General features: G+C 39.4%; 1 protein-coding gene across 8 annotated transcripts in view; it reads right to left on the reverse strand.

The window, feature by feature from the left end:
* Bap170 (Brahma associated protein 170kD) overlaps positions 1 to 24,309 on the reverse strand; it is a 55,496-nt gene that overhangs the window by 11,480 nt on the left and 19,707 nt on the right. For 7 of the 8 annotated variants that reach the window (XM_085485517.1, XM_085485515.1, XM_029308680.2 and 4 more), the window contains exons 3-5: positions 13,070 to 13,167; positions 9,274 to 9,425; positions 393 to 871 (exon numbers count right to left, since the gene is read on the reverse strand). In XM_085485517.1, the coding sequence (XP_085341643.1) occupies positions 393 to 871; positions 9,274 to 9,425; positions 13,070 to 13,167 (729 nt within the window). Of the gene's footprint in view, positions 1 to 392; positions 872 to 1,616; positions 1,843 to 9,273; positions 9,426 to 13,069; positions 13,168 to 24,309 lie in introns of those variants that run through there. The other variant, XM_085485520.1, reaches the window with a different exon arrangement.

The following is a 24,309-nucleotide window of genomic DNA, read 5'->3' on the forward strand; positions in this document are numbered from 1 at the left end:
GAAAAATATTAATAAATAATAATATTAATAAATAAGATTTATTCAGTATATTTTGTGCGTATTACCATTATTAAAATAAAATTCAAAAGTATCTGATATGTATCTGAGATACTTTTAAAGTATCCGAGTATCTGTGTATCTATATACATTTTAATTTATGTATCTGTATCGAGATACAGTTTAAATGTATCTTACCTATCATATGAGTATATTTTGTACATATTACCATTATATTAAGATAAAAAATAATTTAAGTATAAGTATCTGATATGTATCCGAGATACTGTTAAAGTATCTGTACCTACACACATTTCAATTTATGCATTTGTATCTATATCGAGATACATTTTCAATGTATCTCCACTGGATGAAAGTAACAAAAAGAGACCCACCCCGTCGATGTCGATCAGCGTCGGGGGCGGCTCCTCGTTCTCCGTCGTCGACGGAGCGGTATCTTGTTGCTTGCTCTTCTCCTTCTCCAGGGTCTTCCGTCTGGAGAACGTCGGCAGACTGGTAGGCGGCTTCTTCATGAAGGTCTTCTCGTTCGTGAGATCTATCACGTCCTGGGAGTCGAGGACGTCCGACCAGAAGGAGTTGATGGAGTAGTTGCGGACGCGCGAGTACACCTCGATGAAGAGCTGCCGCGTGCCGGGCGAGTCAAAGACCCCGGCGTGCGCCAGGAGGATGTTCACCAGTCGGGGATACTTGTCCAGCCGTAGGGTGTGCTTGCCCTCGTTCGACAGAAGGGTGCAAACGTTGATGGCGAAGTCCTGCTCGTTCGGCAGCGGTGACAGGAGTGACAGCGCGAGCTTGTCGTAGTTCGAGGGCTTGTAAAGGTCCGACGAAAGTCCGTTGTAGTCGCGCAGAGATTCTGAAAGCCGAGAAAAAAAGAATTTTAGCATTTTATATTAGGACTACAAATAGTTCTCTTAATCTACCTCTTCAAAAGTTCACCTTTGCTCTTGAAAAATGCATTTGTAATTATGTGTATCAAGTTGTTATTATTTATAAATAATTTAGATAATTTTGATCTATTAATACTTTTTCAACAAATAATCTGGCAATTAATTCTGAATGTGCTATATTCCCTAAAATTATAATTAAATCACGAGTATTGGCGCAATAAAATTATAACTTGGAATTTTTTATTTGATTAAAAAACTGCAATTTTCCGACCCATATTGACTTAAACTCTTTCATTCAAAATAATTCCAGGAGCACTTAGTTAAGCTGTGAACACCCTATTTAGAGAGGAGAAGGGAGACACCCTATATATATTTTAATTAATTACATAAGTTATTTTTTTATAAATTAATTTATTTTAAATTATTTATTTAAAATTAAATTAATTTTTCATAAATAATTATAAATAAATAAATTTTTTTATCTTATCCATTAAACAGACAACTTGAAGAAAAAATTACATTCGTGGAATTTATTCAATAAAAATTAACATCCGATTGATTACGATAATTGGCCTCGATAACGATATTTCCAAAACGCGAGAAGAATTGTTAAAAATATTCGTTTCGTGAGTGTGTTCGAGTGATATATTATTTATCTATTCTCGTTACGGCTATAAATTAATGCAATATTAATGAGTATCGTAGGTTCACCTTGGCCGCATAGATGATGCGAAGGTCGCGCAAACATTTTTACGCATATTGTATGTCGATGACGTTGAAAACCTCCAACGATTTTCACAGCGTTACGATGTATGTATATGTATGATAATAAAAATTTTCTTCCCCGCGACCACTCATTTAAAATAATTAAAATACGTCGCTAATTAAAATAATGAAAACGCGTCAAGAAGTATCCTTCAATAGCGCTCGAAAAAGTGAAATCCTTTTTAACAAAAAAAAAAACAAATAAATAAGATAAAAATAAAGAAAGAGAACACAAAGAAAAGAAAGATAATGACAAAAAGTGATAGAGGTTCTTGTAGTTACATCGTTTAAAAAGCAAACACTTTCTCTTTTTCTATAAACAGATGTCTACTCAAATCTTGTAGAAAAATTCTCTAATCTTCCAGATATTTTTCATTTAAAATTCTAAGTAAAATAAGAAAAGTAGATGCAGCTTTTTAAAAAAATGTTGTTATGACATTTCTAATGTTTTTTTATTCATGTATGATTGTAAAGTTATCAAGAGTGCAGTTTTTCTAGTATTTAATGTTGATGTATTAATTGTAAAATCAATTTTTAAAAAATATGAAACAAAAAACAATTTATTTATTTCAATTAATGTATTAGATTATTTATTCGTTTATTAAATTATTATATATTTAATTTATTAATTAAATAATTATAAGAGATAATATATACTAATTTATTTAAATATAATTTTAAAAAATTGAACAATTTTCTAAAACTTACACAAGATTTCGATACTAAAAATAGATGGTCAATAAAAAAAATCACATAAAATTTTCATAAAAATTCAAATGTTGCAAAATAAGTGAAATGATCAAAGGGGCAATTTTATAAAAAAATGTCCCAATGAAATAAGAATTCTGATTTTTCAAGTAGAACAAAATTCTCTCAGAGTCCTAGATTTTCAAGGTTTTTCCCAGGAGCAAACGTCACGACAGAACCAGTTAATAGTTCGGACGTCGTTCTTATCGTCGAGTAAAGATTTTTCCAAAATGTTTCTGTCGAGCCACAAGCGCGAATATACGATATCTCTTCTTCGCGAACGCGACATTTCTCCGATCGCGAATAGCGCACACATATACACTCCTCCGGCGATCGTCGACGGAATTGTCACGCGGCCAATCCGACCCTGCCGCGCTTGACGACTGGCTCATTGAGGCAGGTCATGGCTGGTTGATGCAACAAGAAAGCGGAGCTAGCATGATTGTGCATCGGATTTCGAATCGAACGACGCTAAGAGCCGCCGCTCTTTTGCTTATCCGCGCCGTTTTTTTTATTTATCACCGTTCTTTACAATTTTTAACGAATAAATAATACGCGAAAAAAAAGCGCGAGAATTCCAGAACCTCGGATCTCTCATATTTTTTCTCGAGTTTTTTATTTATTTATAATTTTAAAAAATATATAATAAAAAATATAATTCAATATAAATACAATCAAATATAATTAAATTTAAATTTTATTTAAAAAATATGAATTAAGAAACAATAAATGGAATTAAAAAATAAAAATAATAAATAGAATGAAAGAATAAAAATAATAAATACAATAAAAGAGAACAAATAAAGATAAATAAATAATATATATAAATCTCAAAAGTATATGTCCAAATGTATATGAATAAGAGAGATGTTATCAGTTTGGGAGAAGAGAAAGAGGATTTTCAATTGGCTCCGGAGCCGGCAAATGTTTATTTCATTTAAGAACATACAAGCCAATGTATATATGAAGTTATAAAAAAAAAAAAGAAGAAACTAAACGATAAATAAATGTGAAAGAGGCGGGGTTGATAAGAAGTGATTATCGGTTATTGCCGGAATGTGTTCTGAATTTATCTGAGAAGAGGCGATATTTTGAGTCGCAATATATATATATATCTGGAGTAGTAGAAGAACCAATTCTAATCCAATGTCCGGTTTATTTCGTCTGATGATGATGATGATGATGATGTTGATGATGATAATCCTTCACAGTTTTATCATCATCAAGCGACGATTTTGAAACCAATTGTTTAATTTGATTTTTTTTTTTTTTTTACGTCAATCAATTATAATCGAATCAACATCCGAGAGAAGATAATCAACTTCATTCCCGATGCACCGTAAGTAGGTTGTGCTCTCGGTCAAGGTCGGGCTTTCTACAAGTGGCCGGTTGCATTTCGCCAATAGAAACATCACATCGTTAAAATATCACGGAACTATCACTCCATTCATCCAAATTCAGGACTCTTCTTCCCTCCTTTATCCTAGACAATTCAGGACAAATCATTATTAACAAATTCTATTAAAAAAAAAATCACAACAAATTCCTGTCAAGTGTTCTCTCTTTAAGAAAATCCAATAAAACACTAATAAACTATTATAAATAATTGTAGAATGTTTTTTTTTTACAATCCTACTCCTCTTGCAACTTGTACAAATCCGATGATCGATCCGTCGAAGTGATAAACGGGGGCCTGTCGCGTCCGGAGCAAATTAGTGACCTTCTCCTAGGCAAGGCTTTAGCGAGGCGTGTCGAAAGAGAGAGAGAGAGAGAGAGCTGCGAACACGAGCTGAATATACGAGCCTGCTGTATACGTATGTACGGGGCGCAACGTTATCGGGGATCGTGGTAATCTTTTCAGCCACAAAACCGCGATCAATATCGCGTCCCAGGAGAAGTGTCGAGTTTCGTCGGAACCACCCGGGGGTGCGAAGAGGAGAGAAAGGAGGTGGAAAACAAACCGGGCGAAGGACGAGGGAAGGAATCGCAAGGGGGCAAAAGGAGGACCCCCTCCGAAGCCCCCCATCTCGTTAATAAAATCACGGGTCGTCAACGAACGCCGCAAGGTATCGATTTCGAAGTTGAACACCTTGTTTCCACGGCGTAATAAAGGGAGTGCTGCTTTACGTAATGGACAAAGAAAAGGGGGAGCCAGGGGTCCGTCGCTGATAAAAATGTGTCCCGGACGAGTTTCTAAAAAAATTAAATAATAATTATGCAGGGAAATCAATCGACAAGAAACGAAATTAAGTTAACGCCAATTTTATGTTGGTATTTCAAATTGCCTTACTTTCGAGTTTTTTTTGACAGTAAAAAGTTTCTCTTTTTACAACAGCGACATCTCGTATCGCTATTTGTAAAACTGAAAATTTCCTCCCAACAACAGCGACATCTGGTATCGCTATTTGTAAAACTGAAAATTTCCTCCCGGATAATTGATCCGCATTAATTGATTCGCATTAACAAATGTTAACGGATCTATTTATAGCCCGTTATTGTAATAAAAGCAATACGCAGCTGGCTCACGAACTGTCATCATGTCCCCCCTCCCCAATGTTTAATCAATCCACACACACCCCGCGTCAGAGTATCAACAAACAGTTAACTATGATTAAATACCGATAAATAAGAGCCGATACGCAGAGAGAATCGATCGATTTTCCCTCGTAGAAGATAAACGTCATAATCCGAGCGCACATTATTATCATTATCATTATTACTATTATTACATATCCTGCAATTTTAAAAATATATACTATTAAGAGAAAAAAATACAGTCGTAAAGAAAGATTTTTGACGTTTCTACGAATAAGTAAAAATTCCGTGCTAAGCACGGGCCATTTTCTCCTGTTTTTCGGGACCAAAAAATTCCAGTCTTAAAAAGGACGGCCGTAAAAAAATGACTGGAATAATTTTCCGATAAAATGAACATCGCACGCGTTAATTGGCTGCATCGCAGTCTGCTGACAAACGCCTCGTAACGAGATGAGTGCGCGCAGCGCGTCGATGACACCGATGGCACGCGGTGTCGCCCCCCTCTCACCCCCTTTCCCCCCCCCCCCAGACATCGTCGCGTCAATCGTCGCGACGTCCGACCACAGGTGGATTCTGGAGGAGTCTAAAGAGACTGTGAATTTTTTTCACTCGTTCATCGTCGAATTAATCAATAAAAGCAAAAATTCTGGTTTAAAATGTTAATCGCGAATTGGACATTTTCAATTTTATATTATAATTTTCGGTAATTTCTCTTGTCACTTTAATTTTTAAAAATGTGTAATTTTAAATTGTTGTCCTTCTACATTAATATAGCAATTCTTCTACAGAAAATTATAAAATTATAAATTACATATAATCGCTATATTAATTCACAAATATCACATTATCCCATTTTTTATATATATAAATACCATTCTTCTCTAATGCCCTAACTTGCACTATTAATGCTAAAATTAATATAATAATTTGCATAATAAGTTAACGACGTAAAGATCTAGAAGAATCGATACGAAGTTGGACACATAAAAAATATTTAAATTAAATATATATTAAATTTAAGCAAACATATAAATACGAATATATGTTCAATTAACTAAATAGCAATTTAGTTTAGTCAAATTAAGAAATCTTTTTTTTCCAGCGTATAGAAGATTTGAAAAAAGACGCGTTTCCATGTCTTCCAAATGGCCATCTCTAATCTGGCACACGATATACATATACAACCGCAACAACACACAAGCCGGGGAATCGCTCGCGAGCCCTCTCGCCGGAATCGCGGCGAACATCACGCAAGCGCGGCATTTATACCGGGACGATCAAGAACCGACGAACACTTATCCCCGCAAACGCTTATTGATTGTGACGCGCGCCCCCGTCGACGGTTTCGCTCCCCTACTCTCGCGATCGCACGCACGTGACGAGAGTGTCAACTGCTGCAGTTAATTAAGACCTTAATCTAAATTCAGAACCCTTTCCTCGTCCCCTTCGGGCTCTCGTCCGAGAAGAACAATTTACGCAATTTTTTTTACACTTGGTAGAGCTTCAGAAATTTTTGCGAATTTTTTGAGAAATGATGTATGGTATAGATCGTGAGAAGTAAAAAAGGGAAGATTAATGGCCGTACGTCGCGAATGCTCAACGAACGGTTCAGCGATCGCTGTCACGCGATTCTCGACGCATTTGAATACATATGTATGTGTATATTTTGCGCATGTATACACTGAAAAAAATCCATGTACTTTTACATGGAAATTACTAGCCTAAGAACTGGAATATACTATTCCAGTTCTGAGCTAGTAATTTCCATGTAAAAGTACAAGGATTTACTCGCCTTCGGCTCGTGCGTCCATTCCCCGCACTTGTGACCAATTGTCAACTTTCCGCACTTGATACACACGATATTTTGTATTACAAGTGCAGGCAAAGTGGCTTTGTGCGCGTTTTTTGTGCGTGAGGTGGCCGATTGCACGCCGCCATCTTGCGACGGCACAGTGCGGGAATAGACATTGTCCACGGCTAAAGCTGTGGGCAATACATTGCCCACGGCTTCAGCCGTGGACAATGACTTTAAACGCGGCTCAGCCGTAAGCAATGGCTTTGAATGCGGCTTATTCACTCACCGCATCGCCGCTAGATAGCGGCGTGGGAAATCGGCCGCTTTCCACACACAAAGTGCCACTTTGCCTGCACGTGTAATACTCTCTGACTCGGAACAAGAATAATCATCGTGTTTCATCATAATGATTAATACCAAATATTTCTCAATCAAGTATGTTCCTCAACCAAATATGTCGCGCCACAAAAAATATTAAATGTCAAAATGACGTACATTTGCTATCTGGGATTTGAAAAATGAGGCAAAGTTAAGCAGAACGACCTTTTTCCACTCACAAAAATGACAAGAGAAGATTATTTCGTCGCTGTAAAATCAAATAATACGGTTTTGCGCATAATCGCGGACAGAGGGGATGAGCGCGAATGATTAGGCAACGAGCGCTAATCGGCATCGATACGCCGAGGGGGATGAATCGGAATGGAAGATGAAGGGAGGGAGAGAGCATCCCGCCAGGGCGCCTTTACTGACCCGGTTCCGGATGAGCATCCAGGAGAGAGAGAGGAGAGGGTCGTCGGACGGTGCTCGACTTGCGCGGAAGCTGCTAGGAGTCGAGGTTCACGCCGAGTGAGCCTCCGCTAAGAGAGCCAACCCCGCCGGGGGCGAATTAACAATCGTTACGCGTCATGTAGATATCGGTAAGCGTCATTTTCGCACTCTCCCTCCCGACGCGAGAGATGGAGGGAAGAGGTGCCCGCACCCTCACGCATCCCTGTATGGATGCTGCGCGATCCCGTCATATCGCCATCCCCCTCTCTCTATCTCTATCTCTTGTACAGGGTCCTCCTTCGCTCTTTCCAGCCCCAGTCAGTCATCATGGGCTACCCCAGAGCTTCTGTGCGGCCGCGAGGCTGCCGCATGCGGCATGCGCATGCGCGCCGAGTATAGACCCGCGCGCGTTCCGCCAGTGTTCGACGAACGACGGTGCGTACATGCTCCCTCTATTTTAACGCGTACAGGATGTCCCGGCGAGAGAGACCATATGTCCTTCCTATGCCAGCGGATTTCCTTCCTCCCTAGATTTAGAACTCTCCTAGAGTTAGATTCTCTTCTTGATAATTTCCTATATCGAGCGACAAACGGGAGAAAGGGAGCCTGAAAATTAGGAAAATATTTTAAGGAACCAAAGAATAAATATATATATATATATATATTTTATCCAGACCAGATCGTTCAAAGAGGTGAATAAATATCTATGAATAAAATAAATAAATAAATAAATAAAAGATACCTTCCTGGTGAATATTTGGGACACCCTGTACGTATGTATATGTGTGCCACATTATTGCCCATTAAATTATCTCGCACACGACCCCTCCCACGCTCCCCCTCCTCCTCCTCCCGCGAATGCACTCGCGGCTTCCAGCAGCCGGGGCCGCCGTTCGCGAACTCGCATGTGCGGGTTCGTTCCGCTATCTATCTCCCCATATCCCTCTCCAGCTCGATAGCCCACCACCGCCGCTGCTGCTGCTGCTGCTGCTCGAAGAGCAGCAGCACGTCAATAACCCGTTGCCGCCTCGGCCGCAACGGGTTACAGGGGTACGTACGTGGGTAACCGCGCGCGTATGTCTTCCACATCCTTCTTCAGGAAGGATGTTACCTACCCAGGGATGGCCTGATTCGATCCCCCTCCTCCAAATGTCATGGACGAACATTGACCTACCCACCTCTTCATTAATTCTCACGTCTATAAATATGCTGAGGAGATTCAGATATTCCTCCAGATGATGGAAGTGGACCTCGGGGGAGATGCGTATCGCGTGGAAGAATGATATTTTTGCGCGTGTTAGCGCTTCGCCGGGGGACGACACGGAACGAAACGAGTGAAAAATTCTGACAGGCGGAAATTGCTAACGTAGCGAATTATTGAACCGTGACTCGCACACGCAAACCGAGAAAAAGATAGAGAGAGGGACTGGGTGGGGAAAAGGGGAGAGACAGCGTTTGCGTGCGCGCGACGCGGCGCGACGTTCAAAGTGCGACGAGGAAGCGAAACAATGGGCGGTGGAAAACGCATTTGAAAGTCGCTCGACCGTGGACGGATATATATACGCGGTGCATGCGAACTCTGTATATCGAGACATACGTATCGCGTATATAAATTGGTAAAAGCGGTTTATATGCATGGGACCGCCGCATTCAGAGGATTTGACGCATTGTGCCTTTTTTTCTCTTTTCTCCTACAGAGTCCTTTGAATCCATAGCATGGAGAGATCCTCTTTGGACGGGTATCATTTCATGACTCACCTGCGATGTTGTGCTGATGATGATTATAAGTAAGAGGAACAGAGTGCAGTGCTCTAGCCGACCACTTCCGGTGTCTGGAATCCTCGTCGTCGTCGTCGGCCTGTTGACCATCCTCGCCTAGGAAGTGGACTTTCTCGTACCTGTCCAGATACCTGCAAATATTCAAGTGTTTTAGTACTTTGGGAAATTTATTTTCGACTTACTTTCACATAATATAATTAAATGGATATTAGTGTAGAAAGGACAATCATGAAGAGAATTGCTATCATTAAATTCCAATCGACTTCACTTTCCATTAAAATTAAAATGCTCGAAGAATTTAAACTTGAAATTGATGTTTCAATGCATTTATGGATTATACATATACTTGTTTCTGCAATAATTTCACAAGTTCAATGTTGCAATTAGCCAAGATAAGGACAGTATCAAACACCAGATATGGTTAAATCATATAAGTGATAAGCGAAACTCAAGTGGTTTTACTGGTAGAACCACTTGGGTTCTGTAAAAGCAACTGTGCAACCGTAGCTCTTCTGGTACGGAATCGATTAGTGCTTCTAGAGAACCGGTTGACTCTCGACGTATCACCCATGTGGCACGTGGTTCTGTCTTCTAATGCAACCTCTATTACGCGACGACGTTCCACTTCATCGGGGAGCGGTACTAAAGTATAAGAAGACACTCTCTCTCTCTCTCTTTCTCTCTTCAGGGCGACCAAGACATCGATCGACTGACCGATCGTCAAAAGATCAACGAAGTTGAGCGAGTAAGATAGATGCCAGAGATAGAGAAAGAGAGAGAGAGAAGTAGAGGGACAGTCATGAGAACCGACGAAGAAAAGAGAAAGAGAGAACGGTAGTCGTGGGTGGGCAAAAGAAAATGGTGGGGGTAGGTGTACTGGATCCATTCATGCAACCAACGTACAGCGGCGGAAGGTGCAGGCAACCGAGAGCAAAGCAGCCAGAGCCTGATTGGCCGTTGGCGGGTGCGGACTACCGAGTACTACTACTCTGTGCTAGGCTACACTGTGTCAGTAACGCATCATTGACTATCAAGTAGGCAGAATCCACGTGACACCTAGTAGATACCGGATAGATCATTTTTTCCTTTATCCAACCTGGTATCATCGTAATCCAAAAGACGTGGAACACACTGGGACCAGGATTATGATTCAATCCAGGTTGAATGGATGATGGAAGAGAAACATCGAGTCCTTGCAAGAGTATTAAGACATCAAGAGAATCAAATATAAATATCTCCTGATTTAGATAATACTAGTATTTAGAAAATGACATACCGTACCCCAATTAAGGAGCTTCCAATTAATAACAAGAGTACTCATGGCTGAAACCATGTGACACTTAGTAGACTCCGGATAGATAATTTTTCCCTTTATCCAACTTGATATCTTCGTAATCCAAACGAACATACTGAACCAGACTTATTCAATCCAGGTTGATGATAGGAAGAAAAACCTCGAGTCCTTGCAAGAGTATTGAGAAATTAAGAGAACCAAATATAAATATCTTCTGATTTAGATAATATTGGTATTTAGAAGATAATATGTCGTACCTGAATTAAGGAGCTTCCAATTAATAACAAGAGTTAATCTACGACATCTTTTGCATAAAGAACGGAAGCTTCTGACGATCCAGGCAAATTTCGGCACGGAAAGTCACACACGTGACGCCAGGGACTCGTGGACTCGGTTGTGGCGCTTGTCAGCCACGCGCACTAACAAGATTGCAGGACTCGCTCCGGAAAGAGAGAAAGAGACTGAGAGAGCGCGCGCACGCGAGAGAGAATGAGAGAGAGGGGCAGGAGGAGGAAGGAGGGAGAGAGAGGAAAGCGAGACTCAGGAACCACGTGGTGGCTCTCGTCAGCGAGGGACATGAATGAACGAACGTACGTAGTACGCGATACGGAAAATGGTGGTGGGGCGTAGGGACCAATGCCGATACGCGGTGTTGGCCGTGCGGCAAAACGTTGCTGCTCCCTGCCTCTTGCAGACGCTCGCGGACTGCCAGACGCAATGGAACATTGTATCAAGCGTGACGCCACGCGGCGAGAAGTCGCCGCGTGATAAATCAAGGCCGGTCCGGATCGGTCGAGCCGATCATCTGGCCGGTCGAGCCTTCTATAGACAAACAGGTACCCCGGAACGGGTTCGAATATGCCGAAACTTCCCGTCTGACCAAAACAAAAGACTCGTTTTCTATTCACAGGGAAAGTTTTGGTGTATTTAAAGTTGCTTTAGGTACCTAGGTACCCGGTTTATTGACAGAAGAGTTTTAACTGACTGGTCTTTTGAACTTTAAGCTTGTTTTCTATTCCTGCACTGATGAACCAGTGCATACTGGTGCAATAACTTAGAACGGGATAAGTTTATTTTTCTATTCACCAGGAAAGTTTTGGTATATTTGAAGTTGCTCTAGGTACCTAGATACTTGTTTATTGACAGAAGACTTTTAACTGACTGGTATTTTGAACTTTGAGCTTGTTTTCTATTCCTGCACTGATGAACCAGTGCACATTGGTGCAGCAACAATTGACAAGTATATTTTTCTATTCACTAAGAAAGTTTTGATATATTTGAAGTTGTTCTAGGTACCTAGATACCCCGTTTATTGACAAAAGAGTTTTAACTGACTGGTCTTTTAAACTTTGGGCTTGTTTTCTATTCCTGCATTGATGAACCAGTGTACACTGGTGCAATAATTTAGAATGGGACAAGTATATTTTTCTCTTCACCAGGAAAGTTTTGGTATTTTTGAAGTTGCTCTAGATAAATTTATTAAAAGAAAAGTTTTAAGTGACTGGTTCTTTGTACTTTGGGCTGTTTTCTATTCCTGCGCTGATGAACCAGTGCATACTGGCGCAATAACTTAGCATATTTTGTCAACAGAAAACAAACTCACAATCAAAGCATTAAGGGCTAGTCAATTAAAACTCTATCTTTTGTCAATAATTGAGTATTTGAGTACCGAAATAGCTTCAAATATATCAAAACTTTTCTCATGCCCAAAATGAAGTACAAAGGACTAGTTGGTCGACTCTTTTGTCAATGAACATCTAGATATCTTTAAGAATAATTTTAAATATACCAAAATTTTTCTCCTATTCGAAATAAAGGATCAATGTAAAAACCAACACAATACAAAATTTTTGGAAACATCCTCGATCATAAAGTATCGGTCAGTTGAACCTTCTGTTAAACGGGTACTCAGGTACCCAGAATAACTTGTTAATAATGTACTGAAATTGTTCTGCGCCTGAAACAAAGTACAAAAGGCCTTTGTATTCGGAAACCTTCTCGATATTATCAAGGACGCCAATCGGTTAAGTTCAAACAACTTTAAATGTCAAAAATGTGACGGAGCTTTTGCCTTGACTCAAAATATAAGGAGTTTTTGTATTCGGCAACTTTGTAAAATATAACGGGAAAAAATGTTAGATGTTCAACAGCCCCTATAAAGGAATTGCCGCAATGTTTAAAAACAAAAACGTAGTTGATATCCAGATATTCATATATTAATAAAAAGATTTAAAAATTACGAATTAATAGAAGGGTTAAATTTGCAATGAATCACTAAAAAAAATCAAAATTCTGATATAGTTGTTATAAAAAAAATTTGTACTCAAAAGAATACATTCAATCTATCATTAAATTTGACGAAAACTACAAAGAGGTTCTCGCGATATTACAATTCTGGTTTTTCGATAAGCGGTTAAAGCAAATAATTATTCTTAAATATTTGACCAAATGTCAGTTCAGATCTACAAAAAGATAACTTACCGAAGGTAAATTTGTTTAAGGCCGACCCCGCTGTTGATACAACCGCTGGGCAGGTGAAATTGTTCGCACAACGACGCCCATTCATTTCTAGTATTGACCTGCAATGAGTAAAAAAAGTCATGAGAATTATCAGTAAACGAAACTCGATTCCGCGAGAACAAACGCGCTTTGATTCCGAAATCTTTAAAATTCATCGCATTTGATAAAATTATTTATAGATACAATACTCAATATATATTCCTTAACATATATATTACTTCGTTATTTTAAGCTCGACTCGCCACTTTGAAATCGAAGATACTTTAGAGAAAATTCGCGCATACATTTACCCTGCCAAGATTTTCATGACCCCGTTTTGCCACAAAATTTAACAATATTTTACAAAATCAAAGTTAAATATACAAGCTGTCAACTAAAAAAATAAATAAATAAACTTGGATATAAAAAAATCTAAGATTGTATTTTAACTTTAAAATAACAATTTTTCTCGTAAATTAATTTGTAGACAATGTTTACCAACTTGGATATTCAAAGCATCCCTTTTTAAATTTTATAAGCGACAAACACGAGTATCGAAACTTTTCCAAGAAAAAACGACTGAATGCAAAAAATTTCTCAAAGAATCCGTTATTAAAATCGAAAAGGCGCAGGGAAAGGGAAGAAAAAGTACCTCGGCATAATATTAATCAGCAGCGAGTGCCTTTGATCACCGAGTTGCATTCACGGAACCGAGAGCTTGCGATTAAACCGCCGAGATCCTACATTCCGCGATGGAAATAAATGTTTATTGCGTTCGCGTTTATTTCGGGTGAGTTACGCGCACGTGGGAGGAATCCACTTCATTACACATCTGTATATACCGGAGATTAAATTTATGAGCCATTCGTATAGCAGAAATCTGTTTCAAATAAATTTTTTCTATTCCTCAAATATATACATGTATCTTAATCCTTAATTAGTCACGTTGCGACTCCATTCGTTTAGAATAATAAAAAATAATGAAAAAATTCTTTATCCCCTGTTTAAGGGGATAAAGAATTTTTTTACACTCAATTAAATATAAAAAATAATTTTTTTTCTAATATAAAAAAAGTTGAAAAAACATTTTTTAGTGAAAAGAAATATTTTCTCTTATTAATTTTTTAAATACTTTTCTTATATTTTTAATATTTTGATAACATAATAAAAAATTTTTTAAGTTCCTATATTTTAATTAATTTTTTTGATAGTAATTTTAATGAGACTTTTGCGGCAAATATTACATCAAACAACATGATTTGGATAATATTCAATTAGATACATATAACAAAATTCTTACTACGCATCAAATTAAAAATTATTTAAATCTGTCATCTAAAAAATAAAAAAAAATAAAAATTAATTTGTAAAAATAAAAATAATAAAAATAAAGATATTAAATATAAAAAAAAAAAAAAATAAAAAATGCAAGACTACTTTATTTTCCGATTCTATAACAGGTGCGAGAATATCTGGGGAACCTGACAGACTTGGCACGTGGTTCTTCGCGTGACACGTGGCCACGCGACGTCAAATCATCGGCGGCGGTCCTGCGCTGTCAAAGTGCGCTCTAAACGAGGGGGAGGCGGAAGAGGAAGACAGTCGAGAAGGGGGGAGAGAGTCGTCGTGCGAAATCAGCGACGGCCGAACATACTGGGTCAGTGCTCCCTGGATCGGCGCCCGTGTCTTCGCTCTATTCTGGTCACCGTCCTCTTCATCTTCCTCTTCGTCTTCGACGACGACGACGATTCGGGAACGTGGCGCCGCGCCGTGGACGACCGTAAACGCGCGATCGAGCTTGTCTGTTGCACGGTAACCGAATAATAATAGTTGATGAAAGACAGGGGATGTGCGACTTGACTATTTTAAGAACGCGGATGCAAAATGTCGATGATTTGGCATCGACGCCGGGGATATTAAATTTATGTCGACGGAGTGTAACAGTTCATAAATCTTTCGACGCGAAAATAGCGAAGAATATCCTTTTTTTACGATCTGTAATATTCGTAAAATTTTGATCGAGTATTCAAAGATTCTTTTATTTTTTAGGTAGACTATTTGTTATGTAAACTCGAGACTTATATAATATCAAGCGGCTGTGTAAGTGCAATCGGATACGATAATGACGTCCGGTTTCCTTTTATCTCGATTCTTTTCTGTATAGTACTTAGGAAACGTATCTCCCACTCATTTACATAAGTAATTGTATAGTACAATTATTTTAAAAAATGAGAAGAATTGTGATTCATGAAGTGTCTTTACAGGTGTGGGTTGCATCCTTACATAAGTGACATTAACCAATCTTTGCAAAATTTCGTTTACAAAAAAAAATGTACAATTCTGATTGAATTTTTGTACGCTAAAAAAACGCAGTCACTTTAATCTTAACAGCTTCATTAGACTTATAAAAGGATTAGCCCCGATCATGATTCCACCTACCGTACGATACAACGACTCATTCTCATGCAAAACGTATCTAACCGAATTAATAGGTTTGTTCTCTTTAGCTGAACTGGCTGCACTAGTTCAGGGTTTATCATTGTCCCTTCAGTGTGGAGTAAAAAAAGAAAAAACCCTGCACTACAGCCAGTTCAGCTAAAAAGATAAGACCCAATCTGGCCAATTGTACTCATTGTACCCTATTCGTGCCGATTTCTCCCGTAGGTAAAGGTTTGTTCCTTTATTGCTTTATTGGTGAACCAGTACAATAAGTTAAAGTGAGACAAATATATTTTGTTTCATTCTCACTTACTGTACCAATATGCCCTGCTTCACCAATGCAGCAACAAAGGCTTGTTTTTTGTTCCTGCACTGACGAATAAGTGCATACTGGTACAATAAGCTAGAACGAAATAAAGGTTTGTTTTTTGCTGCACTGATGAACTAGTGCACATTAGTGCAATAAGTTAAAGTGAGATAAGTATATTTTGTTTCACTCTAACTTATTGCATTAGTATGCACCAGTTCATCAGTGCAGCAATAAAGAACAAACCCTTATTTCGTTCTAGCTTATTGAACCAGTATGCACTTGTTCGTCAGTGCGGGAACAGAAAACAAGCCTAAAGAACATTAATGCAATAAGTTAAAGTGAGATAAATATATTTTGTTTCATTCTAACTTATTGCATTAGTATGCACCAGTTCATCAGTGCAGCAATAAAGAACAAACCCTTATTTCGTTCTAGCTTATTGAACCAGTATGCACTTGTTCGTCAGTGCGGAAACAGAAAACAAGCCTAAAGAACATTAGTGCAATAAGTTAAAGTGAGATAAATATATTTTGTTTCACTCTAACTTATTGCATTAGTATGCACCAGTTCATCAGTGCAGCAATAAAGAACAAACCCTTATTTCGTTCTAGCTTATTGAACCAGTATGCACTTGTTCGTCAGTGCAGGAACAGAAAACAAGCCTAAAGAACATTAATGCAATAAGTTAAAGTGAGATAAATATATTTTGTTTCATTCTAACTTATTGCATTAGTATGCACCAGTTCATCAGTGCAGCAATAAAGAACAAACCCTTATTTCGTTCTAGCTTATTGAACCAGTATGCACTTGTTCGTCAGTGCGGAAACAGAAAACAAGCCTAAAGAACATTAGTGCAATAAGTTAAAGTGAGATAAATATATTTTGTTTCACTCTAACTTATTGCATTAGTATGCACCAGTTCATCAGTGCAGCAATAAAGAACAAACCCTTATTTCGTTCTAGCTTATTGAACCAGTATGCACTTGTTCGTCAGTGCAGGAACAGAAAACCAGCCTAAAGAACAAACCCTAAGTATCGAGCCTGCGCACAGACTGGGCCAGGAAAGAAGCTCGTCCGGGAACCGACGGATCCAACAAGTTTCCCGCCTAAAGCTTCGATCCAAACGGGAGAGTGCGATTAGGTCAGTGCGGTACCATCGCGTAGTCGTCGCCGCACGAGGTTGTAATCTCGCGCGACTTTGCTCGACCTTGATGCGGCAAATAATGTGCGCGCATGCGCGGCGCGGGCCCGTTCCTCGGGAGCGTCGAACGAACGACTCGTGGGTTATCCACCACGTGGTTCGGCGGGTTTCCGAAGCACACGATGCATGATGAAAGTGTCTTCGGCGCCACGTGGTCGTCGTCGTTGGGGTAGGACATGGTCCCTTCTCTCCCCCTCTCGCTCTCTCCTTCTCGCACACACTCTCCCACCCCCCCGCCCTCCTCCCTCTCCTCTCTCGCGGTTCGCTCTCTCTCTCCCCCCACTACCATTTCGCTCGACACACGCTGCCGCAACTGCTGCTCTGCGCCTATGACTCTCCCGCGTCTTCCGCTTCTTCTTCTAGCGCGCACCTACAGTAGGGTACGAGACACGCGGGGGACCGCAGCCACGTTTCGCCACTTCGGTCACTTCCAGCCTCGATCACCCGAGTAGCAAACCGACGTCATCGAACGACAAATGACGCCATTAAACGTCAAAATGACGTATGCTTGCTACTTGGAAGAAGCGTATCTCGCGTTTGAAAATTCAAACCCTGACAGATTCATCATGTATCTCGATGCCGCGAACGTAAGAAGACGCGTTCTTACTTTGCCGAAGGGGGATTGGCGAATCTCGCGGGGAAATTAATCCTCGGGATCGACAAAGTGTCAGGCGTGATTAAATTCAAGGAGGAGCGAGATAATCTCGAGAGGAATCAACCCTCGGAGCGTTTTCTCTCCTCGCACCGACTCGTTCGAGTAATTCATCATCGCGCCATTAAGCCACGAAGGATGGAATTAACTCTCTCTCTCTCTCTCTCTTGCTCTTACGTAAAGAGCTCTTCTATCTCTCTCGCTCTAGGGCAGGATTTATTACACGATTATCGCTCGGATGGTCGTAAATATACACGCGTTAATATATGCAACGATCGTTTATGTATAAACACGACGCGACACAATCCTGTACAGCGGTATCATTAGGATTCCGGATAACATCGTATCTCCAGGAACGACGACGATGATGGCGATACCAATCGCGATGTTTCACCGTGAAACTGGTTGCGAATATTATATATGTTAGGAGCTCTTATAATAAATTCCTTTGGAATGAATGGCAGCGAGAGAATCGCGACGATATCGTTATTCGATATATTGGTGAGAATGGAAGAACAATAGGCCGATTATCACCATCGGATGCTAAACTCGAAGAGTTTTAATCGTTCGATAAAATCCTTATTAACTTTAGTTCGAAATAAAATTAATAAAGAATTCTAGAATTCTTCGGAGGGCATTTAAAATAAAAAAATTGGTTTTTTTGATAGGGATGAGGTGTACCCTAACTTTACAGAAGTGAGATGTTATATCTTTCACAAATAAAATTCACATTTTATTGCGTACAGAGCAATATAAAATTTAAACAGTCACAATTTATATAAAATAATATATAAATATAGTATAAAATATAAATAATAAATATAAAATAATTATAAAAATAAAAATTCGTAAATCGGTAAATATATAACATTTTTATCCTAGGGAAATGGAGTTGACAATAATATTGTTATATTATCCTATTCTTCTTCTTTTTCTGTAAAAATGTAAAGGCGCGAAATAACATTTAAACGCAGAAAGATAGAATTACTACGCTTGTCAATTCGAAGGGGGCAACCGGAAGAGCTTGGTAACTTGAGAATTTATCGTCTTTCAATAGGGGTGAGTGTTTCATTACGAAATCGGATTACCGCCAACCGTGTAAACGGATTCGCCTTTATAACAAGACTACTACTGCGAGAGAGAGATTGTAGTAATCATTAATTACATCTCCCGCTCCGGAGGTGAAACACGCTGAAACTTTGTCGGCGTAGCTATACATACAGAATTCGCTTCCTTCCATTCCATCGAGATTTCACAAAGGATATATCTGTCAAATTATGGATTGAATGAGGAGTAAGTTTTTTTTTTTTGCTTTAATGAACTTTGTTTAACTGAAGATGCTTTACTCATTCGTCATCTCCTACAATTTTCCCTCCTCTATCACAAACTCTCGTTAATCCCTGAATACCCGTCTTGTTCTACTTCACATTTGTACATATATAACATGTTGGTATATAGTATCAGAAATGATCCTTGGCATTCAATTTATGTTACTTAGAAGAACTGGCTATCTAGTTAGAGGGTAATTGCCGATCATTCGCGGCAGCAACGTGAATGACACTACTAATAAGTCTCTTCTTTTCAGCTGAACTGAACTACCCAGGTAGCAAGCAAACGTCATTAAACGTCAAAATGACATCATTTTGACGTTTAATGACGTTAGTTTGCTACTCGAGTAGCCGCACTAGTTCCAAATCCATCTTTTTTATTCAACATTCAACAGGAGAGAGATAAACTCCGATCTAGTTCAACTGAAAAGGACAGACCTAATGTTCACCCCGCTTTGATGGAAAGAAACAGCTCGTTTCCGAGGCCGAAGGCGAGAGAGCCGCGTGTCACGTGAATTTACAGGCCCACGGCCGGCGGCGACTGACAGTTCCCAGTCAGCTGATCGTCCACGCCGGGGCGGGGAAGGGGTTTCGAGGGGACAGCAGCGGTAGTAGCTGTAGTAGTAGCAGCAGCAGCAGCAGTAGTAGTAGTAACAGCAGCAGCAGCAGTAGCAGCAGCAGTAGCAGCAGCAGCGGCGGTAGGAAAGAGGAGGAGGAAGTGAACGAGGGGTGGGGTGAGAGGGGGACGCAAAGTCTAGAAGGGAAGGAGGGCAGAGGGGTTGGCGACGCGCAGTCTGCCGCCGCCGCCGACGTCGTCGTCGTCGTCGTCGTCGTCATCAGCGGCGGCGGCGGTGGCGGCGGCGGCGAGATCAGCTGATCGGCGGAGGTGTGCTGGTGACTGACTGACTGACTGTGAACTGTGAATGAACGCGCGGGGAACGGACGAAGAAGTCTTCGCGTGCGTACTCACGTGCGGCGTGAGCGCACGACGGGGGAGAAGACCCCGCGGGGGGAGGGGGAGGGGGCAGCGTGCGGAAGAGAGGGTGGGAGAAGGAGGGCGAGTGAGAGAGAGAGCGCGTGTGTCCGCCTGGCCGTGCGCCCGAGCACTCGCGAGGAAGCGCGAGAGAGTGCTTGGTTCCTCACGCGTGAGGAAATGTTGCCGGGAAGCCGCGTGTCTCGGGGAAGTCGATCGGGTCGGCTTCGTTGGCGAGAAGAGCCAGAAGTCTCGGGAAACGTGTCTAAAATGCCCGCGCAAGAAGCACTCTCCAAGTCACGATGGGGGTCTTTCATCCCTCATCTCCCTCATTTATGATTAGTTGTGTGAAATTGGTTCTATGCTTTCCTTCAATCGATGAACATTTATTTCTACAAAGTAAGTGACAGGGAACATTACAAAGTCTCCACGCAAGAAGAATTCTCGAAGTCATGATGGGGATTCCTCATCTCCCTCATTTATGGTATGATTAATTGTATGTAATTCGTTCTAATGATTTCCTTCAATCGACGAACATTTATCCCTACAAAGTAAGTGTCAGGGAACACTCTAAAATGTCAAAGTGTCCGCGCAAGAAGCAATCTCAAAGTTGTGATGAGAATTCCTCATCTCCCTCATTCATAATTAACTATGTAATTGGTTCTAATGATTTCCTTTCAACGACAAACATTTATCCTTGCAAAATAAGTGTCAGGGAATACTACAAAATGTCAAAGTGTCCGCGCAAGAAGCATTCTCGAAATCGTGATAAGGATTCCTCATATCCCTCATTCATGATTAACTGTATGTAATTGGTTCTAATAATTTCCTTCAATCGGCGAACATTTATTCCCACAAAGTAAGTGTCAGGGAACACTTTAAAATGTCAAAGTGTCTGCGCAAGAAGCAATCTCGAAGTCATCTTTCGTCCCTCATTTCCCTCATTTATGATTAACTGTATGTAATTGGTTCTAATGATTAAAGGAAATCATCTTGCAAAGCGGTGTAACATCTTTACGAGATGTGTACCGTTTTACAAGATAATTTCCTTCGATCGACAAATATTTATCCCCACAAAGTGAGGAATATTTTATTACGTGAGGAATATTATGATCGCGCTGAACAGAAAAGAATGTGGTTGCGAAGAAAGGTTTCTACGGATTTGCTCCGACAAAGAGTCCCCATTGTACCGTCTTGCTGCGCCAGGCAGGGTTTATGCTTGAAATGCATCTTATGGCCCTGCATGCATCCTTCAGAGAAGGTTGCGGATGATGAACGACCCGTTCCAGCATGAAAGAGAGCTGCGAGTTTCTTCTCTCTCTCTCTCTCTCTCTCTTTCTCTCGGCTACTTCGTCCGAGAAAAATTCGTACATATTTTTAACTCTACTAAAATTACATTCTGAGATCTTTCTCTTTCGTCCGATGTTCCACTGCACCGTGACAATGAGACATAATCCTTTGGAAAGTACTTGGAAAAATTTTTTACGACCCTTTACAGCGCGTTTGCAACGTCGTAGCACCTGTGTAATAATCTCGCGTATATATGAAAGTTTCTGCAATTACATTTCCGCCTTAGGAATTCCCGCCTTGCATCAGTGTGCGCAATAAAATGTCTCGTTGTGGTGTCTCGTACACGCGATATACGACAACGACAACGACGACGACGGGTCGTCAGAGAGTGTCGAGTATCGATCTGGCCATAAAACAGGCAATCTTTTATCGCGCGTTGATGTGTATCGTAATAACGTCTCCATAAATTCAAGCGAGCTTTAATTGGAAAAAAAGAAGCAGTCCATTATCCGAGTACACGATGAATAAATAAATTTCGTATTTTTTTTAATTTTCCATCAATAACACCCAACTTTGGTCACCAACAAAGTCTATTCTAAGAGCGACTCTTCCATGTTTAGCTTCGCGCAAGTCGGCGCGGTCTTATTTGGACGACGATGTATACAACAAGTTACGTAAACGAGACACTCGGTCGTTAAAAACTCACGGCAGGAATCCGCGGGCGTATCTTTCGCGATTAGAAACTCCGATTTTATCCGAGTGTGTTGAATTTACTTTGAGTCATCCTGAGACTGCGGCCTCGAGCGAAAATACACGCATCGGGTGGCCGGATTTTTTTTTTTTTTTTTTTTTTTTTTTTTTTACGAGCGAATTTTATGCTCGCCGGATGTAAGCGATATGTCGAAACGATATGGAGCAAGAAAGAAGAAGAAGAAGAGAGAGAGAGAGAGAGAGAGAGAGAGAGAGAGAGAGAGAGAGAGAGAGAGAGAGAGAGAGCGAGGAGATTTATTTCGCGCTCTGGAATCAAATCCTATTGAACCGTCACGCGTTATGCATGAATTCATACAAGTAATTAGAGGGAGAAAAAGGTATAAGGAATAAAATTATATATATGAAAGAGGATATAAAATAAGGAAAAATATTTTTCTGCGAATTTATACTTTTCTTAAATAAATTTTTTTGCAAACGTTAATAAAAAAAACTTTCTGGACTTCCTGTATATATTATTTAACTGTAAAATATTATTTAACTTCAAAATACGCCTCTATAATTTTTGATGAAAACAAAGAAGATATAAAATAAGGAAAAATATATTTCTTTAAAAAAATATGGATCTTTTGTGCGCGATAAAACTTTTTGGACATCCTATATATATATATCTAACAGTCGAAATCAGTATTCCTCTCCAGCTTTTGATTGATACGGAGAGAGAGGTCGACGCATTTTAATTTAGAAATTCGGGGAGCGATCGAACAGCTGATTCGCGGGACAATTCGACTTCGACGTATAGTATGTCCTTGCATATTATTCGTCGTTTCGTCACTTTTTAACATCCACATGACACTAGAAAGAGAAAAGATACGTTCTTACTTATATTGGCGATATCTTTTCCGTCGATGCGTCATTCGTCAATTAGTTTTCTAACGCGATAAAAAAAAAGACTGCACGTGTCGCGTTATTAAATGCGCGGAACTGTATTCTTAATGATCTCTCCTGCCTGACGTAAAAACGACAGGCAGGAAAATTGAAGCCGCGATGACGAACCGTCCATACGTCGTTGTTTGCGCGAATGCAAATCACACGAGAGTTCCCTGCCTAATTAGCACCTGAGCGCATCTCAAAAGCATTCCTCGACATTTTTTCCTCCTTTTTTTCACGTCGTATTTATACCGCTGTCATCTCGACAGTACATGCGCGTCGCATTCCGCGATGCTAATGCTATGATTTAGTCGCGGTTGTTCGTGGCAACAACGTCGGACGCATTGTTAGGATTCTCGAGAAAGCAATCTCTCACTTATAAACGTAAACGACGTTATATCGTTATCACCGACATGCGCGATAAGAAAATCGGAGACGCAGAGTTTTCAATTCAAAATCTATTTACAAGTGTATATTTACGAGTTCCTCTCCGATTGTTGCCTTAAATGTATTTTTTCAATTTATAAAAATTTTTTTAACATCAAAAGACTTTTTAAAATTTATTTTTTTAATTAAATAACATTTTTAAGTATTAAAAAATTTTTTACAAATATTTTACAATATTACAAATACAAATATAAATTTAAAATAAATGTGAGACGACCCAACTGGCTTAAATTAATTCTTATTATTATTAGTTTGATGCCATGTACAAGAAAAGACAACGTTTCGACCTTAGGTTTAGGTCCTTATCAAGTCTAAAATTAACATTAAAAAATACAATAGATGTACATACAAGCATTTTGATTTTTAAGAAAGTAAAGCGCAAACCAAGATTATAATAACAATTTAAACGTACCTTACAAATTCTTAAGTGCAATATATAATTAATTTTGTTCCATTTTACATATTTCAATATAAATATTGTGTCACGTAAAAATGATAGAATAATCAAAGCTGTTTAACTTATTGTAAGTTAAACAGCTTTGATTATTCTATCATTTTTACGTGACACAATATTTATATTGAAATATGTAAAATAGAACAAAATTAATTATATATTGCACTTAAGAATTTGTAAGGTACGTTTAAATTGTTATTATAATCTTGGTTTGCGCTTTACTTTCTTAAAAATCAAAATGCTTGTATGTACATCTATTGTATTTTTTAATGTTAATTTTAGACTTGATAAGGACCTAAACCTAAGGTCGAAACGTTGTCTTTTCTTGTACATGGCATCAAACTAATAATAATAAGAATAAATTTAAGCCAGTTGGGTCGTCTCACATTTATTTTTAATTTTATTCATCACTGGCGATACAAGATATCTACTACAAATATAAATATTTTTGTTTTATTTTAATTTTTTTAATATTAAAAGATAATATATC

Source organism: Nylanderia fulva, unplaced genomic scaffold (assembly GCF_048542155.1).
Source record: "Nylanderia fulva isolate GAGA-0341 unplaced genomic scaffold, ASM4854215v1 Scaffold37, whole genome shotgun sequence".
NCBI classification, from domain to species: domain Eukaryota; kingdom Metazoa; phylum Arthropoda; class Insecta; order Hymenoptera; family Formicidae; genus Nylanderia; species Nylanderia fulva.